At 39.3% G+C, this 24,460-nt stretch overlaps 1 protein-coding gene across 2 annotated transcripts in view; it reads left to right on the top strand.

Annotated features, from left to right (window-relative positions):
* Rad54b (RAD54 homolog B) overlaps nt 1-21,420 on the top strand; it is an 89,684-nt gene extending 68,264 nt beyond the window's left edge. For both annotated transcript variants that reach the window (XM_042673091.1, XM_042673092.1), the window contains exons 9-15: nt 7,451-7,590; nt 9,358-9,648; nt 13,408-13,583; nt 18,375-18,636; nt 20,348-20,414; nt 20,708-20,908; nt 21,107-21,420. In XM_042673091.1, coding sequence (XP_042529025.1) covers nt 7,451-7,590; nt 9,358-9,648; nt 13,408-13,583; nt 18,375-18,636; nt 20,348-20,414; nt 20,708-20,908; nt 21,107-21,324 — 1,355 coding nt within the window. In that variant the 3' untranslated portion in view covers nt 21,325-21,420. The remainder of the gene's footprint in view (nt 1-7,450; nt 7,591-9,357; nt 9,649-13,407; nt 13,584-18,374; nt 18,637-20,347; nt 20,415-20,707; nt 20,909-21,106) is intronic.
* The last annotated feature ends 3,040 nt before the right edge of the window (nt 21,421-24,460 follow it).

Genomic DNA, 24,460 nt, shown 5'->3' on the forward strand with positions numbered 1-24,460 from the left:
ATACCATCGTTAGGAGCAATGGGTGACAATGTTGTCAGATACCTTGTATTCATATACTGTTTTGTAGAATGGGAACTTCTTTTTTTTTTTTTTTTTTTTGGGTCCGGTCATAGGGTCTGAACTCTGGGCCTGGGCGCTGTCCCTCAGCTCTTAAGCTCAAGGCTAGCGCTCTACCACTTGAGCCACAGCGCCACTTCCAGCTTTTTTTTTTCTGCTTATGTGGTGCTGAGGAATCGAACCCAGGGCCTCGTGCATGCAAGGCAAGCACTCTACCACTGAGCCACCTTCCCAGCCCCTGGGAACTTCTTTGTATAACTATTTAAAGATAATAATAATAAATATTTAAAAAAGGAAAAAAAATATAATACCATCTACTTCATGGAGTGGTTGTGAGAGCTAAAAGACTTAATCTGTGTAAAATTCTTGGGACTACCTGACAAGTACTTGGTGAGCTTTTTTTTTTTTGATCCTAGGGCTTGAACTCAGGGCCTGAGCACTGTCACTGATTTTTTTGGCTTAAGGCTAATGCTCTACCACTTAAGCCACAGCTTCACTTCCAGCTTTTTTGAGGTTAATTGGAGATAAGAATCTCAGGCTTTCCTGCTCCAGGCTGATTTCAAGCCACACACTGTTCAGATTTTAGCCTCTTGAGTAGCTAAGATTACAGGCATGAACCACTGACACCTATAAAATATGCTATTTTTAAAGGATAAAAGGAACTAGGGAAATGGAAAAAAACAAGGTGAGTTTTCTGCCGTTAGCTGTTTGTACCTGAGTGGATTCTTACTCTTGATTCCCTAAACTATAGTTGAGATATCTTGATTAGCTATTGATTTTGGGGTACTTAATCCCCAAACTGCACTCCTTCCCCCCCAAGACATGAATGCTCTTCAGGTGCTCGGGGACTCACATAGCAACAGGAAAAAATGACTAATAATGACTAATCTGGACTTAATTGCAATGGGTTATAAAAGAAAAGCAGAGATTGTTTCTCCTTATTACTCAGTGTGGGCTGAATATTGCTTTTTTAAGAATTTTTGCTTGTTCTGCTTTGGAACGCTCCCCTATGACCCAGCAATCCCACTTTTAAGCATTTATCCACACGATCACAAACAAGGCCATACTAAAGCTACTAGCACAACTATGTTTATTGCAGCATTATTCACCATAGCGAAGATATGGAACCAATCCAAATGCCCCTCAGGCCAGGCGCCGGTGGCTCATGCCTGTAATCCTAGCTACTCAGGAGGCTGAGATCTGAGGATCATGGTTCAAAGCCAGCCCGGGCAGCAAAGTCCGTGAGACTCTTCATCGCCAATAGACCACTAGAAAACCGGAAGTGGTGCTGTGGCTCAAGCGGTAGAGTGCTTGCCTTGAGCTGAAGAGCGCAGGGACAGCGCCCAAGCCCAGAGTTTAAGCCCAAGACTGACAAAAAAACAAAAAACCTCTCAGTAGATGAATGAATCAGGAAAGTGTGGTGCGTGCGCACACACACACACACACACAATGGAATTCTGTGCCTCCATCAGAAAGAATGATACTGTCCCATTTGTTAGGAAATGGAAAGACTTGGAAAAAATTAAGTGAAGTAAGCCAGACCCAAAGAAACATAGGTCACATGGTTTCCCTTATCTGCAATAACTAATGTATGTCTAGGACAAGCAGAAAAGATCAAAAGCTTTGTACATATGACCATATAAGATGATGCTAAGCTAAATAGACACCAAAATGCTGTTGTTTTTAATGTACTTATAATGTACTATGTGATTTTTTTATCTTTTGTTTCTTTTGTATGTTCTTCCCCCATGGTATAAACTCTGTTTTCACTGTATTTGATTCTGGTGCCCTGCGTCTTATATATACATTTTTCTAATTTGGGGAAGGGAAAGGAAATAACAAAATGCTGAAATAAGGATACAGGATGACCCATTGCAACAATGTATAAGACACTATGTTGATTTTTTTTTTTTTTTTTGGGTTGGGTCCTGGGGCCTGAACTCTGGGCCTGGGTGCTTGAGCCACAGTGCCACTTCCATCTTTTTTCTTTTTGCTTATGTGATGCTGAGGAATCGAACCCAGGGCCTCATGCATGCAAGGCAAGCGCTCCACCACTGAGCCACCTTCACAGCCCCTAAGACACTATATTGAAAAGGAACTTTACAACTTTGTGGGGGTGGGAGAAGGGAGGAGTGGGGTAGGTGGGGAGGAAAGTGATGGTAGGGGAAAAACAAAGGAGATGGTAACAATACTCCATAGGAAATGTACTCATTACCTTGCTCGTGTAACTGTAACCCCTCTGTACAGTATCTTTACAATAAGAAAAAAAAACATAAAAAAAAGAATTTTTGCTGTTTCTGGGGGTATAAACTCAGGGATTGGGTACTGTCTCTGAGCTTTTTTTTGCTAAGGGCTGGTGCTCTATTACTTGAGCTTTTTGGTAATTAGTTGTAGATTTTAAGAACATTACCGCACAAGCTGGCTTCAAACAGTGATCTTCAGATCTCAGCCTTTTAAGTAGCCAGGATTATAGGCATGAGCCCCAGCACCAGCCAGTATTGCTTATTTTAAGAATAGTTGCCACGTGCCAGTGGATCACACCTATAATCTTAGCTACTCTGGAAGCTGGGATCTGAGGATTGTGGTTTGAGGCCAGCCTAGGCAAAAAAGTCTGTGAGACTTTTATCTCCAATAAACTAGTTAGAAAAAGCCAGAGGTGGCATTTGGCTCAAGTGATAAGAGTACTAGCCGTGAGCACAAAGAGGCTCAGGGACAACACCCAGACCCTGCACTCAAGCCCCACAGCCAACTCCTTCCTCCCCCCCCCCCCCAAAAAAGAAAAAGGTGCAACTATAAAGTAAAAACAGTTGTTACTAGAATTAAGAAGAAAAAGAAAGAGCAGAAATAAGAGATTGTTGAAAAGGTAAGGAATAAAAAGATGATTCCCATGTGAATGTCAGGCAACTTTAAGAATACAGTTTTATTAATATTAATTATAGGCAACTATACATTTATCATTTCAAATTAAACTTTATCTTCACAAGGCTGGGAGCAGCTCAATGGAACAGCTCTTCCTGGTATGGGCAAGGTTCTGGATTTGATCCCTACCACTGCAAAACAAAATATAAAAAATATTTGCAGTGGAAAATTGATTCTGATAGTTTCACTTCCTGGTTTAGTGTTGCCCTTCATATTATTGTTTGGTCAGTCTTTGTTTTAGCCTTCCCATCATTGTCACTTTTGCCTCCTAAGCTGTGCTAATATAGGTAAAAAAAACGAGCTCCAGGGCTGAAAAGGTGGCTCAGTGGTAGAGTGCTTTCCTTGCATGCATGAGGCCCTGGGTTTGATTCCACAGCACCACATAAGCAGAAAAAGCCAGAAGTGGCACTGTGGCTCAAGTGGTAGAGCACTAGTCTTTTTTTTTTTTTTTTTTTTTTTTGAGTCCGGTCGTGGGGCCTGAACTCTGGGCCTGGGCGCTGTCCCTCAGCTCTTCAGCTCAAGGCTAGCGCTCTACCACCTGAGCCACAGCACCACTTCCGGCTTTTTTCTTTTTTCTTATGTGGTGCTGAGGAATCGAACCCAGGGCCTCGAGCATGCAAGGCAAGCGCTCTACCGCTGAGCCACCTTCCCAGCCCCATAGAGCACTAGTCTTGAGCTGAAGATTTGAGGGCCAGTGCCCAGGCCCAGAGTTCAGGCCCCACAACCGACACAAAATACACACACACACACACACACACACACACACACACACACAAAACTAGCTCCAATTAATTGTTGAGTTTAGAATACTTACAGTTGGTTTTTATGTCCTTAGAATTGCCTGAATGAAGCTGGGTATCAGTGGCTCACTCCTGTAATCCTAGCTGCTCAGGAGACTGAGATATGAGGATTGCAGTTTGAAGCCAGACCAAGTAGAAAAGTCCCTATGATGCTCTTTTCTCCAATAAACTACTCAAAAAAGCCAGAAGTGGCATTGAAGCTCAATTGGTAGAGTTCTAGTCTTGAGCGCAAATTGGCCCAGGGATAGTACCCAGGCCTTGAGTTCAAGCCTAAGGACTCACCAAAAAAAAAAGAAAGAAAGAAAAGAAAAGGAAAAAAAGAATTGCCTGAATGAATTTTTTACTTTTATTTATTGTTTTTCTGGTGCTTTCAATGTACTTGCTAGTAAGTAAGTTCTCTACCACTGAAGCTACATCTTCACCGATTCTTCTATAACGGCAGAACATTTTGCTCTCAAGTTGATTTATATTTCTTATTATGAAAGTACCTATTTGTATGTATATACAATGATAGGTGCTTAATTACATGATAGGTGCTTCATAATTAAGAATCGTGTAAGAGAAAATTAGATCCCTCCCTCTCCACCCCCGCCCTATTATTTAGCTCAGTATGATGGCAACCATTTAGTTAATATTGACTAGAAAATGGTTGAGATTCAACCATTTGGTCTGCTGTAACAAAATACTTCAGCTTAGGTAGCATACACAACTGTAAATTTATATCTCAGAGTTCTCAAGGCCAGAAGTACAAGATTCAGATATTGTTTAAACTACATTGTGTGGATTGACTACCTTGATTCCCACAACTTTAAGAGCTACTCTTTATTTATTGTTCTTGTTCTTGTTATTATTATTATTATAATTATTGCCAGTCCTGGGACTTGAACTCAGGACCTGGGCACTGTTCCCGATCGTCTTTTGCTTAAGGCTAGCACTCTACCATTGAGCCACAGCACCACTTCTGTTTTTTTCTGCTTATGTGGTACTGAGGAGTCAAACCCAGGGCTTCATGTATACTAGGTAAGCACTCTACCACTAAGCCACATTCCCAGCCCTACTTTTTTTTTTTTTTTTTTTGTAAAGGTGATGTATAGAGACATTACAGTTACATAAATCAGGTAATGAGCAAATTTCTTTTTGAATAGTGTCACCTCTTCTTGTTTTCTCCCAGTTTTTTCCATCCTGACCTCTCTTTCCCCCACAAATTGTATAGTTCATTTTCTTGTTGGTCTCGGTGCTTGAACTCTGGGCTGGACATTGTCCCTGAGCTCTTCAGCTCAAGGCAAGTGCTCTACCACTTGAGCCACAGCACTACTTCTGGTTTTCTAGTGGTTAATTGGAGATAAGAGTCTCAGGGACTTTCCTGCCTGGGCTGGCTTTGAACCTTGATCCTCAGATCTCAACCTCCTGAGTAACTAGGATTACAGGCATGAGCTACTGGCGCCCGGTATATAATTTATTTTCAACATAGTGTCTAATGAGTATCACTGCTGCATTTGTTCACCCTTTGTCTCACCATTTCTGTGACCTCCCTTACCCCACCAAATCAGATAAGCTTTACATATAAGACAAAAGGTACAGAAATAAAAAACAATCTGCTGCCTGTGGCTCATGCCTATAATCCTAGTTACTCACAAGGCTGAGTTCTGATCACGGTTCAAAGCCAGCCTGAGCAGGAAAGTCCCTGAGACTCTTAAATAAACCACTAGAAAACCAGAAGTGGTGCTGTGGCTCAAGCAGTAGGGTGCTGGCCTTGAGCTGAAGAGCTGAGGGATAGCGCCCAAGCCCAGAGTTCAAGCCCCATGACCGACCAAAAGAAAAAAAAAGAAAAACAGCAAGCACTGGGGAAAAACAAAGCACAAAAAGTGAAACAAAAAACTGTGAGTTCATTTCTATAAACATCATTTTATTTTATTTATTTATTTATTTTTGGGTCAGGTCCTGGGGCCTGAACTTTGGGCCTGGGCTCTGTCCCTCAGCTCTTCAGCTCAAGGCTAGCGCTCTACCACTTGAGCCACAGCACCACTTCCGGCTTTTTTCTTTTTGCTTATGTGGTGCTGAGGAATGGAACTCAGGGCCTCAGGCATGCAAGGCATGCGCTGTACCACTGAGCCATCTTCCCAGCCCTAAACATCATTTTATATGACCATATGCACATAGCTATTAAGCCTTTGTGATCTTCTCCTAAGAATATCCTTCTTTGGTCTTACTGTGTGGATTTTTAGAGTCCTGTTTAATTTATCATATCAAAGTATAATTTTTGTCTTTTACTATCCATTGTTTACATGTAGATTTTTATTTTTATTTTTTGTCGGTTGTGGGGCCTGAACTCTGGGCCTGGGCACTGGCCCTCAGATCTTCAGCTCAAGGCTAGTGCTCTACCACTTGAGCCACAGTGCCACTTCTGGCATTTTCTGCTTATGTGGTGCTGTGGAATCGAACCCAGGGCCTCATGCATGCAAGACAAGCACTCTGCCACTGAACCAATTTCCTAGTCCCATACATGTAGATTTATAGGCACATTCTCATTACAAATGAGGGAAACCATGCAACCTATGTTTCTTTGGGTCTGGTTTACTTTGTTTAATATAATTTTTTTCAAGTCTTTCCATTTCCTTGCAAATGGGAAAGTATCATTTTTTTCTGATGGAAGCATAGAACTCCATTATGTATATATACCACATTTTCTTACTCCATTCGTCTACTGAGGGGCATGTGGGTTGATTCCATATCTTCACTATGATAAACAATGCTGCAGTTAAAATGGTTGTGCTGTTAGCTTTTGTGTGGTCTGGTTATGGTCAATTGGATATATGCCCAGGAGTGGAATTGCTGGGTCATAGGGAAGCTATGTTTAGGAAGAGCTACTCTTATTTCCCTATTTTACAGATAATAAGGTGGGGTGAGTAACTTGTTTAGGGCTCCTTAGGGAGGAGGTGATACAGGTGGGATATAAACCTAAGCATTCAGACTCTATGAACTTCCCGCAGCCACCAGAGATAGTTACGTTACTGTTAATATTTTAAACTTGACTTGGATATTCTTTCTTTGTTTTAGGGAATTGGTGTGTGTTTATTGCTCTTAGAAAAGAGAATACAAGCCGGACACTGGTGGCTCACGCCTGTAATCTTAGCTACTCAGGAGGCTGAGATCTGAGGATCGTGGTTCAAAGCCAGCCCAGGCAGGAAAGACCGTGAGACTCCTATCTCCAATAAACCACTAGAAAACCGGAAGTGGCGCGGTAGCTCAAGTGGTAGAGCGCTTGCCTTGAGCTGAAGAGCTGAGGGACAGCGCCCAGGCCCAGAGTTCAAGTCCCACGACCGACAAAAAAAAAAAAAAAAAAAAAAGAAAAGAGAATACAGCCAGGCACTGGTGGCTCACGCCTGCAATCCTAGCTAGTTAGGAAGCTGAGTTCTGAGGATCGCAGTTCAAAGCCAGCCCAGGCAGGAAAGTCCGTGAGACTCTTACCTCCAATAAACCACTCAGGAAACCGAAGTGGTGCTGTGGCTCAAGTGGTAGAGACCTAGCCTTGAGCTGAAGAGCTGAGGGACAACACCCAGGCCCCATGATTGATAAAAAAGAAAAGGAAAAAAAAAAAATTTGAGTACAAATTTCATTGTAAACTTTTGATAGTAAAAAACCTTGAACTTCTTATCACATTTATCTCTCTTTAGGTACTCCAATTCAAAATGATCTGCAAGAATTTTTTGCATTAATAAATTTTGTTAATCCAGGAATATTAGGCTCCTCGTTATCTTATAGGAAAATATATGAAGAACCCATCATTACCTCAAGAGAACCTTCTTCTTCTGAGGTATAATTTACTAAAAAATTAAAAATTGCCTTTATAACAATAAAAATTTAAAAATAATTTGAAAAAGATTGGTATGTAAAAAAAATGAATGGCAAGAATGTATAATATATTTCCTTGGGAGGCAAATGGAGAGGGCGAATGAAGGTGAAAATATGGTTGAAGTACTTTGTATGCATGTATGGAAATAGAACAATGAAGCTTGTTGAAATTGTTTTAAGTAGGGGCAGAAGGGATAAGAGAGAATGACAGGGTGAATTTGATCAGGCTACATTGTATACGTGTATGGAAATACCACAGTGAGGCCCTCTCTTTAACCAATGTGTGTGTGTGTGTGTGTGTGTCTAGTCTTTATCTATCTATATATCTAGCTGTCTCTTTAATTATATCTATCTATCTAATCTATCCATCTAGAAAGCAGTATGTAAGAATTATTCATAGATTGGTTAATACTTAAATTTAATTAATAAAATTTTCCTCCACAACTTTTTATTTCTTATTTTGGTATTTGTTTTAGAAAATAACCACATGATTTATCTAAAATTCATAGTCACTTTACAAAGACTATAAGTGAACAATAAACATATCAAAATGTCCTTCCTAAGTTTTGGACTTTTCTGTTGGAATCTTGGTTGTTTGAATTTGCATGGTAATAGCAAATGTAGATGATTGTACCATCCTCTGCTGGTTGGAATGTAACTTAACACAACCTAAGGAAAATTGGGCAGTATGTATCAAATATCTTAAAATTGTGTTTATCTTATGGCCTGATGATACTAATTTTAGGAATTTATTATAAAGAAATAAACAATAATTTGTCAATTTTTTTTGCTGTAATGATAAAAGGTTGGAAACAAGTTAATGGAAAAATAAACATTTCTAAATATATAGAAAGTGTTGTATAGACACTCTTTCATTGAATCCAAGTTTGTACTAGAGATAGACTATATTATTTCCATGTTTCACTGAAGAAAACACAGTATCAATTAAAATTATAAAGCATTTAATGGCATAGAAAATGTTCATAATGTTATTTAAGAATAATATCACATTAATATTTTGATCCAAGACACATATATTACATACTGTAAATTGTGCAAAAGGCTGTATAGGAGAGTCTGGGGGAATTCAGTGGTGAGCCAGATGATTGGTTTCTTATGTGAATGAAGCTTTAAAGTTTATCTTGTTTTTGTTATAATTAAAAATAAATCATTAAGTATACTTATATCTTTAGAGAGATATAAAACTTAGAAAAGATGTACAACATTAGTCATTTCTGGTTAGTTAAAATTGACTTTAGAATTCTTATTTTTGTAGAACCTTAGTTTCTACCATCTTTTTTCCTGATGATTGTTAGGCTATGATCGTTATAGTCTTCACAAAAAAACTGATTTTTAGAATAATTTAATTTGTAAAATGTTGATTTCTGATGTTCTCTATGGTCCCAGTAACCAAGCAGGAAATTATTAGGAAATTGTGGCTTCACTTACTTAAATAATATACTGAACATTTCAAAAGATTATAGTTGACTTTGGTTTTTCATTTTTCTTTCTCTTCAGTGCTGAGGATTGAACCCAGACTCATATACATTTGAGGCAGACACTGTACCACTGTGCTGTATCCCTGCACTGTAGATGTTTTTTCTATCTTCATATTCATGTTTCACTTCTGATAAAATCTGATAGAAGCAATTAATAAATGGTTTATTACAAAATTTTCAATGATAAAGTTATATATGTGTATGATACTAAGTTTGGTATTTTTCCATAGGAAGAAAAAGAGTTAGGAGAAAGAAGAGCAGCTGAACTCACTTGCCTCACTGGACTTTTTATACTTAGAAGAACCCAGGAAATTATAAATAAGTATCTTCCACCTAAAATAGAGAATGTAGTATTTTGCCGACCAGCAGCACTGCAGATTGAACTCTATCGAAAGCTATTGAATTCTCAAGCTGTCAGATTCTGTTTACAAGGATTCCTGGAAAATAGTACTCATCTTGTATGTATAGGAGTGCTTAAAAAACTGTGTAATCACCCCTGCCTGCTGTTCAGCTCAATGAAGGTATGTATTAAAAAAAAATCCTTTGTACAGTATTTTCATAATAAAAAACTTATTTAAAAAATAGAAAAAAAGGTATGTAATATATGAAACTGTTAAATGTATGAGATGAGGGTTTTTTGGTTTGTGAGGCCAAGAAAACAGATTATACTAATCCATAGGGTTGTATTTGTAGGTTTTTAAAAAGCTCTGCATCCCTGCTAGTGTGGTCCTGCTATAGATACTCTCCAGCCTACTTTAGGCTACACATTCCTAAAGAAATGAGGGGGTCTGCCTTATTTATTGTTTTTCTACTGTCTGCTTTCCTACCTTATGTTAATATAGTGAGTTGTTTTGTTTTTTAATGTGGATTGCAGAGTCAGTCTATAATTTTATTTAAATTAATTATTTTTCTGTGTTGATACTGGGGCTTGATGACAGTTAATTATTTGATGTTATATTATTTATTTATTTATTATGCTGGTACTGAGGCTCAAACTGAGGGCTAGGGCACTGCTTTTTACCTTTTTTGCTCAAAGTTGATGCTGTCCATTGGAGCCATACCTTCATTTCCAGCTTCTTGGTTGTTAATTGGAGGTAAGCTTCAAACCATAATAATCAGATCTCAGCCTCCTGAAGAGGCTGCATTATATTATTTGTTCTCTAACAGTTGAGTTCTACTCAAGTTCCTATGTGAGCATTAGTTTTCTTATCTGGGAAGCAAAGATATAGAAGCTTCATGACAATGTTATTGGACAATTTGGCAAGAAATTATGAAAAGAATGCCTAGTTATAGAAGATTCACAGTGATCATTAATATCCTATTATTTTTAACTTACTCTGGACAATTTTTATTCTGTTATTTTTTTTCCTTTAAAACGTAAAATAAAAATTTATCTCAAAATAACCTTTGTAAACAAAAAACTGTTGGTGCTGTCTTCTGCCTGAAGCCATTAGTTATATCCTTAGAAAATGGAATGTTCTACCAAAACACTCCATCCCTTAAGTTTATCCTAGAGTGAATTATATTTACTTAGTTTATCATAGGAGAAGTCAGCTTTGTGTAACTCTACAAAAAGGTTGGATCATAACATTTTACTAAGCAACTTTTAAAGAAACAAATTCTATTACAGTGGTAAAAATTAAACCCTTTGGCTATGACGCCCCACAAAAATAGAAGCCAAAAATTCTTCCTTAAAAGGAAGATTTTATAATGGCCCATAATGTACCAGGTAATTTAGAATATCCTTGCACGTTCTAGAAAAGGTAGCAAGGGAATCAGAGTGTTTGTCCACTGTTGCCATATGACCTCTACTAATAGGAAGATTATTAGCTTCAAACAAAGGATATCACTAACAGTCTGAAACTTGTTCTGAAGAACTTTTCTTCTAAATCTTTTTTTTTTTTTTTTTTTTTTGGGGGGGGGGGAGGGTCCGGTCGTGGGGCTTGAACTCTGGGCCTGGGCGCTGTCCCTCAGCTCTTCAGCTCAAGGCTAGCACTCTACCACTTGAGCCACAGCGCCAGTTCTGGCTTTTTTCTTATGTGGTGCTGAGGAATCGAACCCAGGGCCTCAGGCTTGCAAGGCAAGCGCTCTACTACTGAGCCACCTTCCCAGCCCCCTTTCTTCTAAATCTTAACAAGGGGCTGGGAAGGTGGCTCAGTGGTAGAATGCTTGCCTTGCATGCCTGAGGCCCTGAGTTCGATTCCTCAGCATCACATAAGCAAAAAGAAAAAAAAAAGCCAGAAGTGGTGCTATGGCTCAAGTGGTAGAGTGCTAGCCTTGAGCTGAAGAGCTGAGGAACAGCACCCAGGCCCAGAGTTCAGGCCCGACTGGACCCCCCCCCCCAAAAAAAATCATAGCGGGGCTGGGAAGGTGGCTCAGTGGTAGAGCGCTTGCCTTGCATGCTCGAGGACCTGGGTTCGATTCCTCAGCACCACATAAGCAAAAAGAAAAAAGCCGGGAGTGGCGCTGTGGCTCAAGTGGTAGAGCGCTAGCCTTGAGCTGAAGAGCTGAGGGACAGCGCCCAGGCCCAGAGTTCAAGCCCCACGACCGGACCAAAAAAAAAAAAAAAAATCATAGCAAGGATTGGTATGAAAGGGCCAAAATGACTGGTGTACATGTATAGTCTTTAAACAATGGCTTGTAAGTATAATTTTGTTCCTATTAACACCAGGTTGTTTTCCAGATTTGATCAAGGTGATGAGTCTCTCCTTAGGAAATGTGAACAGAATGTAATAGCCAATAGTAACATTATAACTCATAATCAAGGGGTATTGGGCTATGTGGTGTCAATTCATTGATGTAAAAAAAAGTCTAAAAACGTCTGGCTGGCTGGGCGCCGGTGGCTTACCCCTGTAATCCTAGTTAATCAGGAGGCTGATATCTGAGAATCAAGGTTCAAAGACAGCCCAGGCAGGAAAGTCCATGAAACTCTTATCTCCAATAAACCACCAGAAAACTGGAAATGGTTCTGTGGCCTCAAGTGGTAGAGTGCTTGCCTTGGCTGAAGAGCTGAGGGACAGCACCCAGGCCCCATGACTGACAAAAAAAAAAAAAAATTCTGGCTGATCTCTGATGGAAATGATGTATCAGGTGGTCACAGAATAAAGGTATTACCCCTTTTTTTGAATATTAATGAGTAGTATATATTACAATGATCTGGGAAGCTTTTAATACTACATATGTCCAGGCTTCAACATACATGGATCAGAGCTCTGAAAGTAGGAGCCAGGCATGAGGATTTTTATTCAGTTTTGCAAGTGATTGATTAAATGATCCTGCTTAAGGACATACATGCTAAGATCACCTATGTCCCTTGTATTCTGATTTAACATTCACCAGGCAATCTACCTAGGAGTTCCTAGGTTCAATACTAGCACCTCACACACACTCCCTGGAAAAACTGTTGGGGAAATAAAACACATGGTAAAGATTAATTCCTCTGTTAATTCATTGGTAAAATTGTTATTTCTTTGAGCAGAAACTGATACAATTAAATGAGCTATTGTGCTTGATTTTGAATACGCCCTAGGAGATATATGCAGTGCAGAAATCACTAGAAAAAATGATGAGGGGATGGGGAGAGAGAATAAAAGTAGGAAAAGAAATTTTGATGATGAGAGGGAATATCAGTGTTTTGAAAAGTACAGAATTGAGCTGGGTGCCAGTGGCTCACACCTGTAATCTAGCTACTCAGGAGGCTGAGATCTGAGGATCGCGGTTCAAAGCCAGCCCTTGCAGGAAAGTCTGTGAAACTCATCTCCAATAAACACTCAGAAAACCAGAAGTAGTACTGTAGCTCAAGTGGTAGAGCGCTAGCCTTGAGCTGAAGAGCTGAAGGACAGCGCCCAGACCCAGAGTTCAAGCCCCACAACCGTCACACACACACACACACACACACACACACACACACACACACAGACACACACACACACGTACAGAATTTACATCACTATTTGCTCTTTATTTTCCTCTCCAACCATTCTCCTCCTTTCCTTATCTCTCCTCTAGTTGTATGAGGTATAAAATTGCAGAGGGATTGTAGTAGAGTAAAGGTAGCAGCCATTAGGAAACTACATTAGAATTGCTCATTAATTAACTCCATGGGATGCATGTTACCTTTTGCAAGAAATAATCAAACTGTGACCTATAAAGATTTACTTAACAGCGTGGACTTTCTAGGTAGCTCTTATTTTCTACTCTTCTTTTCCCCTATGATTTTAGTATTCTTTCTCCTTATTAAAAATGAATTCATGAATGTTAACAATTATTGATTTGAATAGGATAAAGAAAGTAGCTCAACAAGTTATGAAAATGAAGAAAGGAATCTCTACAAAGGCTTGCTAAGTGTGTTCCCTGCTGATTACAACCCTCTCCTGTTCACTGAAAATGAGTCAGGAAAACTCCAGGTGCTGTCAAAGCTCTTAGCAGTTATCCGAGAACTTCGTCCCACCGAAAAGTAAGATCAATTTAACTGTCTGTAGGTGCTCATAGACTTTTTTCCCTTCTTTTTTTTTTTCTTTTTATTATATTATATTAGTTCAGAGAGGGATTTCATCGTTACATTTACCCCTTCTGTCACTCTCCTCCTTCCCCACTCCCCCCTTCCTGAAACAATTTCAACAGGTTTACTAGTTTAGTTTTTATAGAGATAAACTGTCTGTTTCTACCATATTTGCCCTCTTTCAAAATGCATTTCAAAATTATCTACCCTCTACTATTCTTGTTTCTTTCTCCCTTCCCTAAGTGGTACTTTTGGACTCTTTGGTCATGGGGCTTAAACTCTGGGCCTGGGTGCTGTCCCTGAGCTCCTCAGCTTAAGGTGAGTGCTCTACTACTTAAGCCACAGTGCTACTCCTGGTTTTTTGGTGGTTAATTGGAGATAAAAGTTTTAAGGACTTTCCTGCCTGGGCTGGCTTTGAACTATGATCCTCAGATCTCTGCTTCCTGAGTAGCTAGGATTATAGGCTTGAACCACCAGCGCCCGGCTTTTTGGACTCTTAATTTGCACTATTCTTTACTTCTCTCTTCCTCTCTTCCCTCCTTTAAATAAGGAAACATTAAAAGGGATATTCTTTGGGGGAATGATCAGCTCTCAATCTTTTGTAAACTTAAAACAATAGGTAAGTTTTTCTTTGAAAAAATAAAAGTAAATAAAATATATGTATATATTTAAAAACCTAGTGGTCTTTTGCTATATGACCCACAACTGTTTCTCATTCTTCTCCAGGATCTTTTTTTTTACTGTTCCCTAAATATTGATAGACTATAGAGTTTTTTTTCTTTCATCTTCCTACTCTCAACTCCTTCCTGGGTGATCTCAACCATCATTCATATAATATTATTTCAGATCTATTGCCAGTCAAATTTTTTCTTCTCATTCCCATAGCTTTATTTCTGTTTAATGGGAATCTAAATCTGACTTGATATTCTACAGTACTTCAAGCTTCAGAAGTTGTAAGCCTGGTCATTTCCCATTGTGGTATCAAATGCAGGCAAAAACCCTGGAAGTTAGTTTTCTTTTTACTTACTTAACCTTGTTGGTCATTAAAATATTTGTAATTAATTAATTAATTTTTTTTTTTTTTTACCAATCCTGGGACTTAACCTCAGGGCCTGGGCACTATGCCTAAGCTTCTTTTCCTCAAGGCTAGCACTCTACCACTTGAGCCACAGTGCCACTTACGGCTTTTTGTGTTTATATGGTACTGAGGAAATGAACCCAGGGCTTCATGCATGGTAGGAAAGCACTCTACCACATTCACAGACCCTTGATTTATTTATTTATTTATTTTTATTGTGAAAATACTGTACAGAGGGATTACAATTACATGGGCAAGATAATGAGTACATTTCTTATCAAGCGTTGTAGCCTCCTCCTTTGTTTCCCCTTCCCATCCCTTCCCAACCTCCTCCCCGCCCCCTCCAATCATCCCGGCCCCCCCCCCCCCCCCCCCACCAAAGTTGTAAGTTCGTTTTCGACATAACGACTTGTACTTCTCATTGTTGCAATGGGTCCACCTGTATCCCTATTTAAACGACTTGTTTTTCCCCTTCCCCTCCACAAATTATACAGACATCAAATACACTGAAAGCAGGGGTTATACTGTAGGGGAGGGACATACAAAGCAACAAAGAAATAATCTTATAAATGTGTTAGAAACAATCTCATGAAAGAACAAAAACATTTGAATACATATCTTAGGGTTCATTTCCCTAACATCACCTTATCTGACCTTTTCTGCTTGACTCAGACATATACTAGATACTGCAAATAAGGGAAACCATGGGACCTATGTTTCTTTGGGCCTGGCTTACTTCACTTAATACAATTTTTTCCAAGCCTTTCCATTTCCTAACAAATGGGGCAATACCATTCTTTCTGATGGAGGCAAAGAATTCCATTGTGTATAAATACCACATTTTCTTGATCCATTCATCTACTGAGGGGCATCTGGGTTGGTTCCATATCTTAGCTATAGTAAATAATGCTGCAATAAACAGTCGTGCTGGTAGCTTTAGAGTGGTCTTGTTTGTAAACATTTGGGTAAATGCCCAAAAGTGGGATTGCGGTGGGTCATAGGGGAGCTCTATGTGGAGTCTTTTCAGGAACCTCCATATTACTTTCCAAAGTGGTTGAACAAGTTTACACTCCCACCAACAATGAAGTAAGGTTCCCTTCTGTCCACATCCCCTCCAGCATCTGTTGTTATTAGAGTTCTTGATTTTAGCCATTCTAACTGGGGTGAGGTGGTATCTTAATGTGGTTTTGATTTGCATTTCTTTTATGGCTAGGGAGGTTGAGCATTTCTTCATGTGTCTATTGGCCGTCCTTTCCTCTTCAGAGAAGTTTCTCTTTAAGTCTTTAGCCCACTTATTTATTGGGCAGTTGTTTCTTTAAGGATTTGTTGTTGGGGGATTTAATTTTTTGAGTTCCAAGTATGTTTTAGATATGAGACCCTTGTCTGTTGTATGGCTAGTGAAGATCTTCTCCCAATCCATGGGCTTTCTATTTAACTTGCTAGCTATGTCCTTTGCCATGCAGAAGCTCTGCAACTTCATGCAATCCCATTTGTCCAACCTTTCTTTGATTTGTTGTGTTTCTGGGTCTCTATTAAGAAAATTTCTGCCTGTGCCAAGGAGACCTAGGGTTTCTCCTATTCCATCCTTTAATGTTTTCAGAGTGACTGCTTTGACTTCGATGTCTTTGATCCATTTGGAGTTGATTCTGGTGCAGGGTGATATATAAGGATCTAGCTTTAGTTTTCTACAAGTAGTTAACCAATTTTGCCAGCACCATTTACTGAGGAGGCTGTCTTTCTTCCATTCTATTTTTTTTAGCTCCCTTATTGAAGATTAGATGGCTATAGGTCTGTAGGTTCATTTCTGGGTTTTCAATTCTATGCCATTGGTCCTGAGGTCTGTTCTTGTGCCAGTACCAAGCTGTTTTGATTACAATGCCAGCCCCTTGATTTTATTATTATTATTATTATTGTTATTTTGGGTCCAGTCGTGAGCCTGAACTCTGGGCCTGGGCGCTGTCCCTCAGCTCTTCAGCTCAAGTCTAGTGCTCTACCACTTGAGCCACAACGCCACTTCTGGTTTTTTTCTTTTTGCTTATGCGGTGCTGAGGAATCGAACCCAGGGCCTCATGCATGCAAGGCAAGCGCTCTACCACTGAGCTATCTTCCCAGCCCCAGTCACCTTCCCAGCCCCTTGATTTTATTTTTTAATCACAGGAATTCATTCCTTTTTCTGTTACCAAAATTTTGTTTTGATTCTTATGATTACTGACTTGTGTTATGATAGTCCCTTGTGAACTCTTTCCCTCCTACTTTCAACCCTATTGCATACTCAACATTGCTTTCAATTACATATCTAGAATATGAGTAAGCATGTCACTCTTTTCCTTTAGAATTATTTGAATACTTTTTAATTTTTCCCCCAAATTTCTAAACTCTTCAGCACATTGGACAGCACTAGTGCCCCCTTTCCTAGCCACCTCCCCCCTTTCTCTCTGTCTCTCTGTGTCTGTGTCTGTCTCTGTCTCTCTCTTGCCAGTCTCTGGGTTTGAACGCAGGGCCTGGGCAACTGTCCCTGAGCTTCTTTTGCTTAAGGCTAGCACTCTACTACTTGAGCCACAGAGTTACTTCTGTCTTTTTCTGTGTATGTGGTACTGAGGAATCAAACCCAGGGCTTTATGCATGCTAGGCAAGCACTCTACCACTAAGCCACATTCCCACCCCATGGCCTATTACCAATCATTCCTTTACATTTGTGGGGTCCTATATCAAATTTGTAATTTGCCTGCTACTTGTTGGGTAGAATTTGTAATTTGCATTACATTTCCCTTGTTGCTCCTACATATTGTAGGCTAATATCTCTTCTCTTTCTTCTGCTGAGCTTTTCTCTTTGTTATGACTTAAGCTCAGACGCTTTCTCCTCTTGGAAACTCCTGTTCAGATTTAATGTGATGTCTTCTTATTTATTGCCTTAAGTGCAATACTTCTAATATTTCTTCTCATGTTTTATTAGAAATCTAATATTTCTTCTCATGTTTTATTAGAAATATTTGGTATGTTCAAAGGGACATATATAATGTAGATGGAAGCAGATTGTAAACCAGTTTGGGCTTAAGATTGTAGACATTTGCTTAAACTTATATTTGTATCTCTGTGTGTGCGCATGCTGGTTCTGGCCTGTGTTCTGTCTTTGTGCTATTTTTGCTCCAGGCTCTATCACTTGAACTACAGCTTCACTTCCAGCTTTTTGGTGGTTAATTAGTGATAAGAGTCTCATGGACTTTTCTTGCCTAGGCTGGCTTTGAACTGTGGTCCTTTTAGATCTCAGCTTCTTGAGTAGTTAGGATAACAGACCTTTAATAAATGCCTTTAAAGTGGAATGTGAAGGAGTACTTATGTTTGATTGTTAAATTCTTTATAAATATCAATGATAGTGTTGTGGTATATTCTTTCAACTACAAAAAAATCATATATTGCCTGAAAGTTTCATATACAGAATCTTTTATTTTTTATTTGCCAGTCCTTGGGCTTGAACTCAGGACTTGAGCACTGTCCCTCAGATTCTTTTGCTCAAGGCTAGTGCTCCACCACTTGAGCCACAGCACCTCTTGAAGCCTTTTCTGTATATGTGGTACTGAGGAATCAAACCCAAGGCCTCATACAAGCTAGGCAAGCACTCTATCACTAAGCCATATTTCCAGCCTGAATCTTTTATTTTTGATTGACAGGGTTGTTTTGGTATCCAACTACACAAAAACCTTGAATATTTTACAAGAAGTATGCATGCGGCATGGATATTCTTTTGCAAGACTTGATGGACAAACACCAATCTCTCAAAGACAGCAAATTGTAGATGGCTTCAATAGTAAATATTGTTCTGATTTTATTTTTTTGTTAAGTTCAAAAGCTGGTGGTGTTGGACTTAATCTTATTGGGGGATCTCACTTAATTCTTTATGACATTGATTGGAATCCTGCCACTGATATCCAGGTAGGAATATTTATGAATTAAATAGACAGTATTGAATGGATGGGAATACAAAGATGATAATGATTACATGTAAATAAATGTTGTACATTGAGTTCTTATTTTGTATCATGGACTCTGCTAAGTCCTTTCCATCTGCCATCTATTTCACCTTTACAATATCCCTATTAATATGGGTATTAGTAGTCCCATAGAGGTTGTTATAGTTCTACAACTTATAAGTGGCAGAATCAAGGCAAAATCAAACCCAAACCTCCTGTCTACAGAGCCTAATTCCTTGGAATGCTCATGATGGTAAAAGGAGGACTATAAAGTGTTATGGATATTATGATCAATTTGTACAGGCCTACAGTCAGGATGCAAAATTATTTAGGAAACTAATTGAGAAGAAGCCTTTGTTTTTCTTCAAAATATAGTACACTTCAGTCTATTTTGAGAATTCTACTTACAGATTTGTACTTTGGTTTGTATCTGCATTATTAAGATGACGTTCAGATTTAATGATTTGCTGGAAGGATCACAGAACTAAGAAAAAACTATGATCACAGAACTAATAACCAAGCAGGTTATTCTAAGGCCTTAAAGATGATCTCAGGAGTTAGTTGGAGGCCAGTTTATTCTTTGAAATATGTAGTGTTATACCAGTTATATTATTGTAAAGGTTGTTAAAGTCAGCAAAGGATAAAGGTACACAGGGCATAGACTAGGAGGATCTGGCAAGAGTTTCTAATTGTCTCTCCTCGTAAATTGTATGGACAACATTTAATTCTCAACAATGATGATTAATGAATGAATGGAGTATTGTCAACCAGAGAAGTTCACCTAAGTTTTAGTGTTCAGGGTTTTGTTGGGGGTCAGTCCTGTAGGCCTAGAGCACTTTGTGACTGACTTTACTATTCACTCCAGATCATTGTTAGCATACATTGGTTAGAACCTTTACCAGACTATTTACTCTATGGTCTTAGAGATGATCACAAGATTTGGTTGTAGGCCAGATTATTCTTTGAAATGGCAGAGGCCTTTTACAGAACAATATCATTATCTTAAAGTTCAGGTATCTAACTAGTACCTGAGCTGACTGCAGATATTCTAAGGACTTTTCAGGGGTAAAAATGAACCCCTGGATAGAATGAACCCTCTATGTCCATGTTATATTTGGGTCTTTGCATTCTGGCCATCTAAACTTGCTGTCCTATTCTTTTTTTTTTTTTTTTTTTCTTTTTTTGTCAGTTGAGAGGCTTGAACTCAGGGCCTGGGTGCTGTCCCTGAGCCTCTGTGCTCGAGGCTAGCACTCTACCAGTGTTTGAGTGGCTAATTGGAGGTAAAAGTCTCACAGACTTTTCTGCCCAGACTGGCTTTGAGCTGTGATCCTCAGATCTTAGCTTTGTAAGTAGCTAGGATTATGGGTGTAAGGCACCTGTGGCTGCCCCCCCCCCCCCACCTTTTTTTTTTTTTTTTTAACAGCGTATATACTCTGGTTGTGTGGCACCCCCTACCATGACTTTACAATACCTCAATGAGTGCTCATCCCTCTTTTTCTTTATCCCAAGACAAAGATACAAAATAGGGCACACTTGATCCACCTGTGCTCTATGTTTTGAAACTATTAGTTAAATCCAGAATTCCCAGTATTAAATCATATTCCTACAAATTGCTTATGTCACAAGGGCTAGCAGTTTCTTCTGTACTCAGAATTCTTACTTCCTTTCATTAGGCTATGTCAAGAGTATGGAGAGATGGTCAGAAACATCCTGTTCATATTTACAGACTCCTAACCACAGGTAATAATACTTCCATTTGACAAAATATGTGTGCCCTTTTTGTAGCTAAAATATTTTTGAGTCTGTGAGTATGGCTCAGGTGATAAGAATTCCTGACTACCAGATGTGAGGCCCTGAGTTCAAACTTCAGTACTGTTATGGCTCTCTCTCTCAAGACCCCAAGAAACTGTTAGTTTGTACCTCATTGTCAGGAATATATTACTTTATTAGCTAATGTTGTAACAAACATGTTTACCCTATAAAAATAATGCATGAAGATCTAAAAGAAATCTAATGATTTTTTTTCTCTTCAGGTACAATAGAGGAAAAGATCTATCAAAGGCAAATCAGTAAACAAGGTCTTTCTGGGGCAGTTGTAGATCTAACAAAGACATCTGAACATATTCAGTTTTCAGTAGAGGAACTTAAAAATTTGTTCACATTACATGAAAGCTCACATTGTGTTACTCATGACCTGCTTGACTGTGAGTGTACAGGAGAAAAAGATCATACAGGTTAGTTGTATTTTGATTCTGTATACTGTAGTAAAGTTAATTTGTCTTTTTTTTTAGCAGTTGAGAATGTTTAAAGAATGAATAAGTTGAATGTTTTAACTCAAACTAAGGTGATCAATTGTAAGACGTCACATTAACTCAGTGTCATAAAAAAGCATTGGTTGGCTGAGGATTTTCATATTGTTTTCCTTATTTCAGATGATTCTTTCGAAACTTTTGCCGTCTCTAGACATTGTCAGCTTGGTCCACGTCATCAGAAATCTGACTCCCTAAAACCTCTTTCCATGTCACAGCTGAAGCAGTGGAAACATTTTTCTGGAGATTATTCAAAGCTTACAGATCCCTTTCTTGAACAAATAAGAGAAAATGTATCTTTTTTTTTCCAGAATATTACCAATCAAGCTACTGCCATGTAACAAAAGATTACTTCAGAATATCCCATTGCTTCTTTGAAAAAGTTGATATAAATATTAAATTTAAATTAATGAAATTGTTTAAACTACAATAGTGCATTTTGTTACCAAATAAAGTAGTTAATTAAAGTAATTAATAACATAATCAAAGTTGCTTGAGTTCTTTAATTTTTCTATTTTTTTCCTCTCCTTCTCCCTTCCTTCTTTTGCTAGGGATTGAACTCAAGTCCTCATAAATGCTAGGCAAATTATCCGCTCCTGAGCTACATGTCAGGTCTTGTATATACTGAAATGTTGATAGTGAAGCAGTAAAGATGTGCTTCTGTCATCATACAGCTATTAGAAATTCCATGATCAATAGACCTTTATTATAGTATCCACTGATACTGAATATGAAAATGTAAAATAGTAACTCTGTCTTTGGGAAATTTGACTCTGAGGAGGAATGTTAGACATATACAACTAATAAATTTAACAAATTTAAACTATAACGTAAGTGAAGAATGTTATCTGCAGTCAGGATTACACATACTTAAGATGCTAAGTGCAATAGTTGCTATAGGGCAGTTTGAGAGTAGTCAGCAGTTTAAGGCAGGAGATGGAGGGCTTTGGACATTGCAGAATACTAATCCCTTGGAACTCAGTCTTGGAACTCAGACATGTAGACAGTAAAGCCATGCCCACCAATGTACATTGTACTATCATCATTTGAATATTGTCTGGTGTAATTTTGACATTAAGAATCATTTTTGGGGAGTGATGCTTGCTAGATGGGCACTAAATCGCACTTCTAGCTTTTCTTGTACTGTTACTTTTTTCTTTCTTATACTTTTTTTTTTTTTTTTTTTGTCGGTCGTGGAGCTTGAACTCTGGGCCTGGGTGCTCTCCCTGTGCTCTTCAGCTCAAGTCTAGAGCTCTACCACTTGAGCCACAGCACCACTTTTGGCTTTTTTCTGTGTATGTGGTGCTGAGGAATTGAACCCAGGGCCTCATGCATGCAAGGCAAGCACTCTACCACTGAGCCACCTTCCCAGCCCTGTACTGTTACTTTTAAAATAGGGTCTCACTTTCTACTCAGGTGTACATCTGGACTTCTTTCTGCCTATTTTAGGCTTCCTGTGGTGGCTAGGATATGGGCACATGCCACCATACCCAGCTTCTTTCCATTGAGATGGAATCTTCTGAGCTGGCCTGGAACAATGATCTTCCTATTCTCAACCTCCATGTAGCTGGAATGACAAGTGGAAGCATGCTCAGTTATCAGCTGAGAAGGAGTCTAGTAAACTTTTCTGTTTGGGATTACAGCCGTGAGCCACTACTCCTGGCTTGCTTGGGATTCATTGTGTAGCCCAGGATGGCCTCAAACCCATGGTTTTCTTGACCTTCCAAGTGCTGGTATTACAGGTCCCTGGGAATCAATGAAGACTTTGGACTTTGGCAGGCCAGAGATCTATGGATTTTCATATTCATTTATTCCAGATGCTAAAGGGCCTTCAGTTAACAACAAAGCTGCACGTGTAAGGCATCTTTTCTTTGGCAGATGTTCAGTGTATAAGAATTCTCCTTTGCCTCCCTTTCTCTGTGTGCCTAGTCAGTAGCTCTGCTATGTAGAGCTTAACTCATTATTTGCAACTGCCTTTTTTTACTTTACTGTCTTTCCCACTAGGCTGAATTCTTTGAGCACAGGAATTCAATTATATTAATTTTAGTATTCTAGGACCTTTGATGATTCCTGAAACAAAACAGCTACTTTTTTCCCCTTCCTTAACTGTGTTCTTCTTCCTTATTGAGAACAGAACTGTCTTCCACTCTGAGAAAAGTATTGGAAATATGAAGACCTTCCTTCCTTCCTTCGAACCCAAAAGAATTCAGTACCGGACTAGGCAGGTGCTGAGCCATGCTCCCAATCCCTTCTATTTATTTGTTTGATAAGATCTTGCATTTTTTCCAAGGCTGGTATGAATTGTGTTTCCTCCTACCTATACATCTAATGTAGTTGGGATAACAGGTACAAGCCACACACATAGCTTGTTAGTTCAGAAAGGATCTTGCTAACATTTTTCATTCTTGCCAGTCCTGAGGCTTGAACTCAGGGCCTGGGCACTGTCCCTGAGCTTCTTTTGCTCAAGGCTAGCAATCTACCATTTGAGCCACAACACCACTTCCAGCTTTTTGTGTTTATGTGGTACTGAGGAATTGAACCCAGGTATTCATACGTGCTAGGCAAGCACTCTACCACTAAGCCACACTCGTAGCCCCTTTGCTAACTTGAAATGTGATCCTCTTGATTTCTGCCTCCTGAGTAGCTGGGATTACAGGGCCACCAGGCCTGGTCCCCATGATTTTTTTTATACTTTGTGTGAAGTGACAGAAATTGTCAGAACAGGACTGGGAAGGTGGCTCAGTGGTAGAGTGCTTGCCTTGCATGCATGAGGCCCTGGGTTCAATTCCTCAGCACCACATAAGCAGAGAAAGCCGGAAGTAGTGCTATGGCTCAAGTGGTAGTAGTGCTATGGCTCAAGTGGTAGAACCCTAGCCTTGAGCTGAAGAGCTGAGGGACAGTGCCCAAGCCCAGAGTTCAGGCCCCACAACTGAGAAAAAGAAAAGAAGAAAATGTCAGAACAATATAATAGCTTGATGTAAATATGTAATTTATTTGTAACTATTTGTGGTTTTTTTAGGGGGGGTCCGGTCGTGGGGCCTGAACTCTGGGCCTGGACGCTGTCCCTCAGCTCTTCAGCTCAAGGCTAGCACTCTACTACTTGAGCCATAGCACCACTTCCGGCTTTTTTCTTTTTGCTTATGTGGTACTGAGGAATCGAACCCAGGGTCTCAGGCATGCAAGGCAAGCGCTCTACCACTGAGCCACCTTCCCAGCCCATAATTTATTTGTAATTATATATATGTATATGTATATATATATATATATATACATCTTTCACACCTTTATTTTTTTGGTGGGTCATGGGGATTGAACTCTGGGCTTGGGCGCTGTCCCTCAGCTCTTCAGCTCAAGGCGAGTGCTCTACTGCCACAGCACCACTTCTGGTTTCCTAGTGGTTTATTGGAGATAAGAGTCTCACGGACTTTTCTGCCCGGACTGGCTTTGAACCGTGATCCTCAGATCTCAGCCTCCTCA

This window comes from Dipodomys spectabilis, unplaced genomic scaffold, assembly GCF_019054845.1.
Source record: "Dipodomys spectabilis isolate Male_0828 unplaced genomic scaffold, ASM1905484v1 ptg000783l, whole genome shotgun sequence".
NCBI lineage: Eukaryota > Metazoa > Chordata > Mammalia > Rodentia > Heteromyidae > Dipodomys > Dipodomys spectabilis.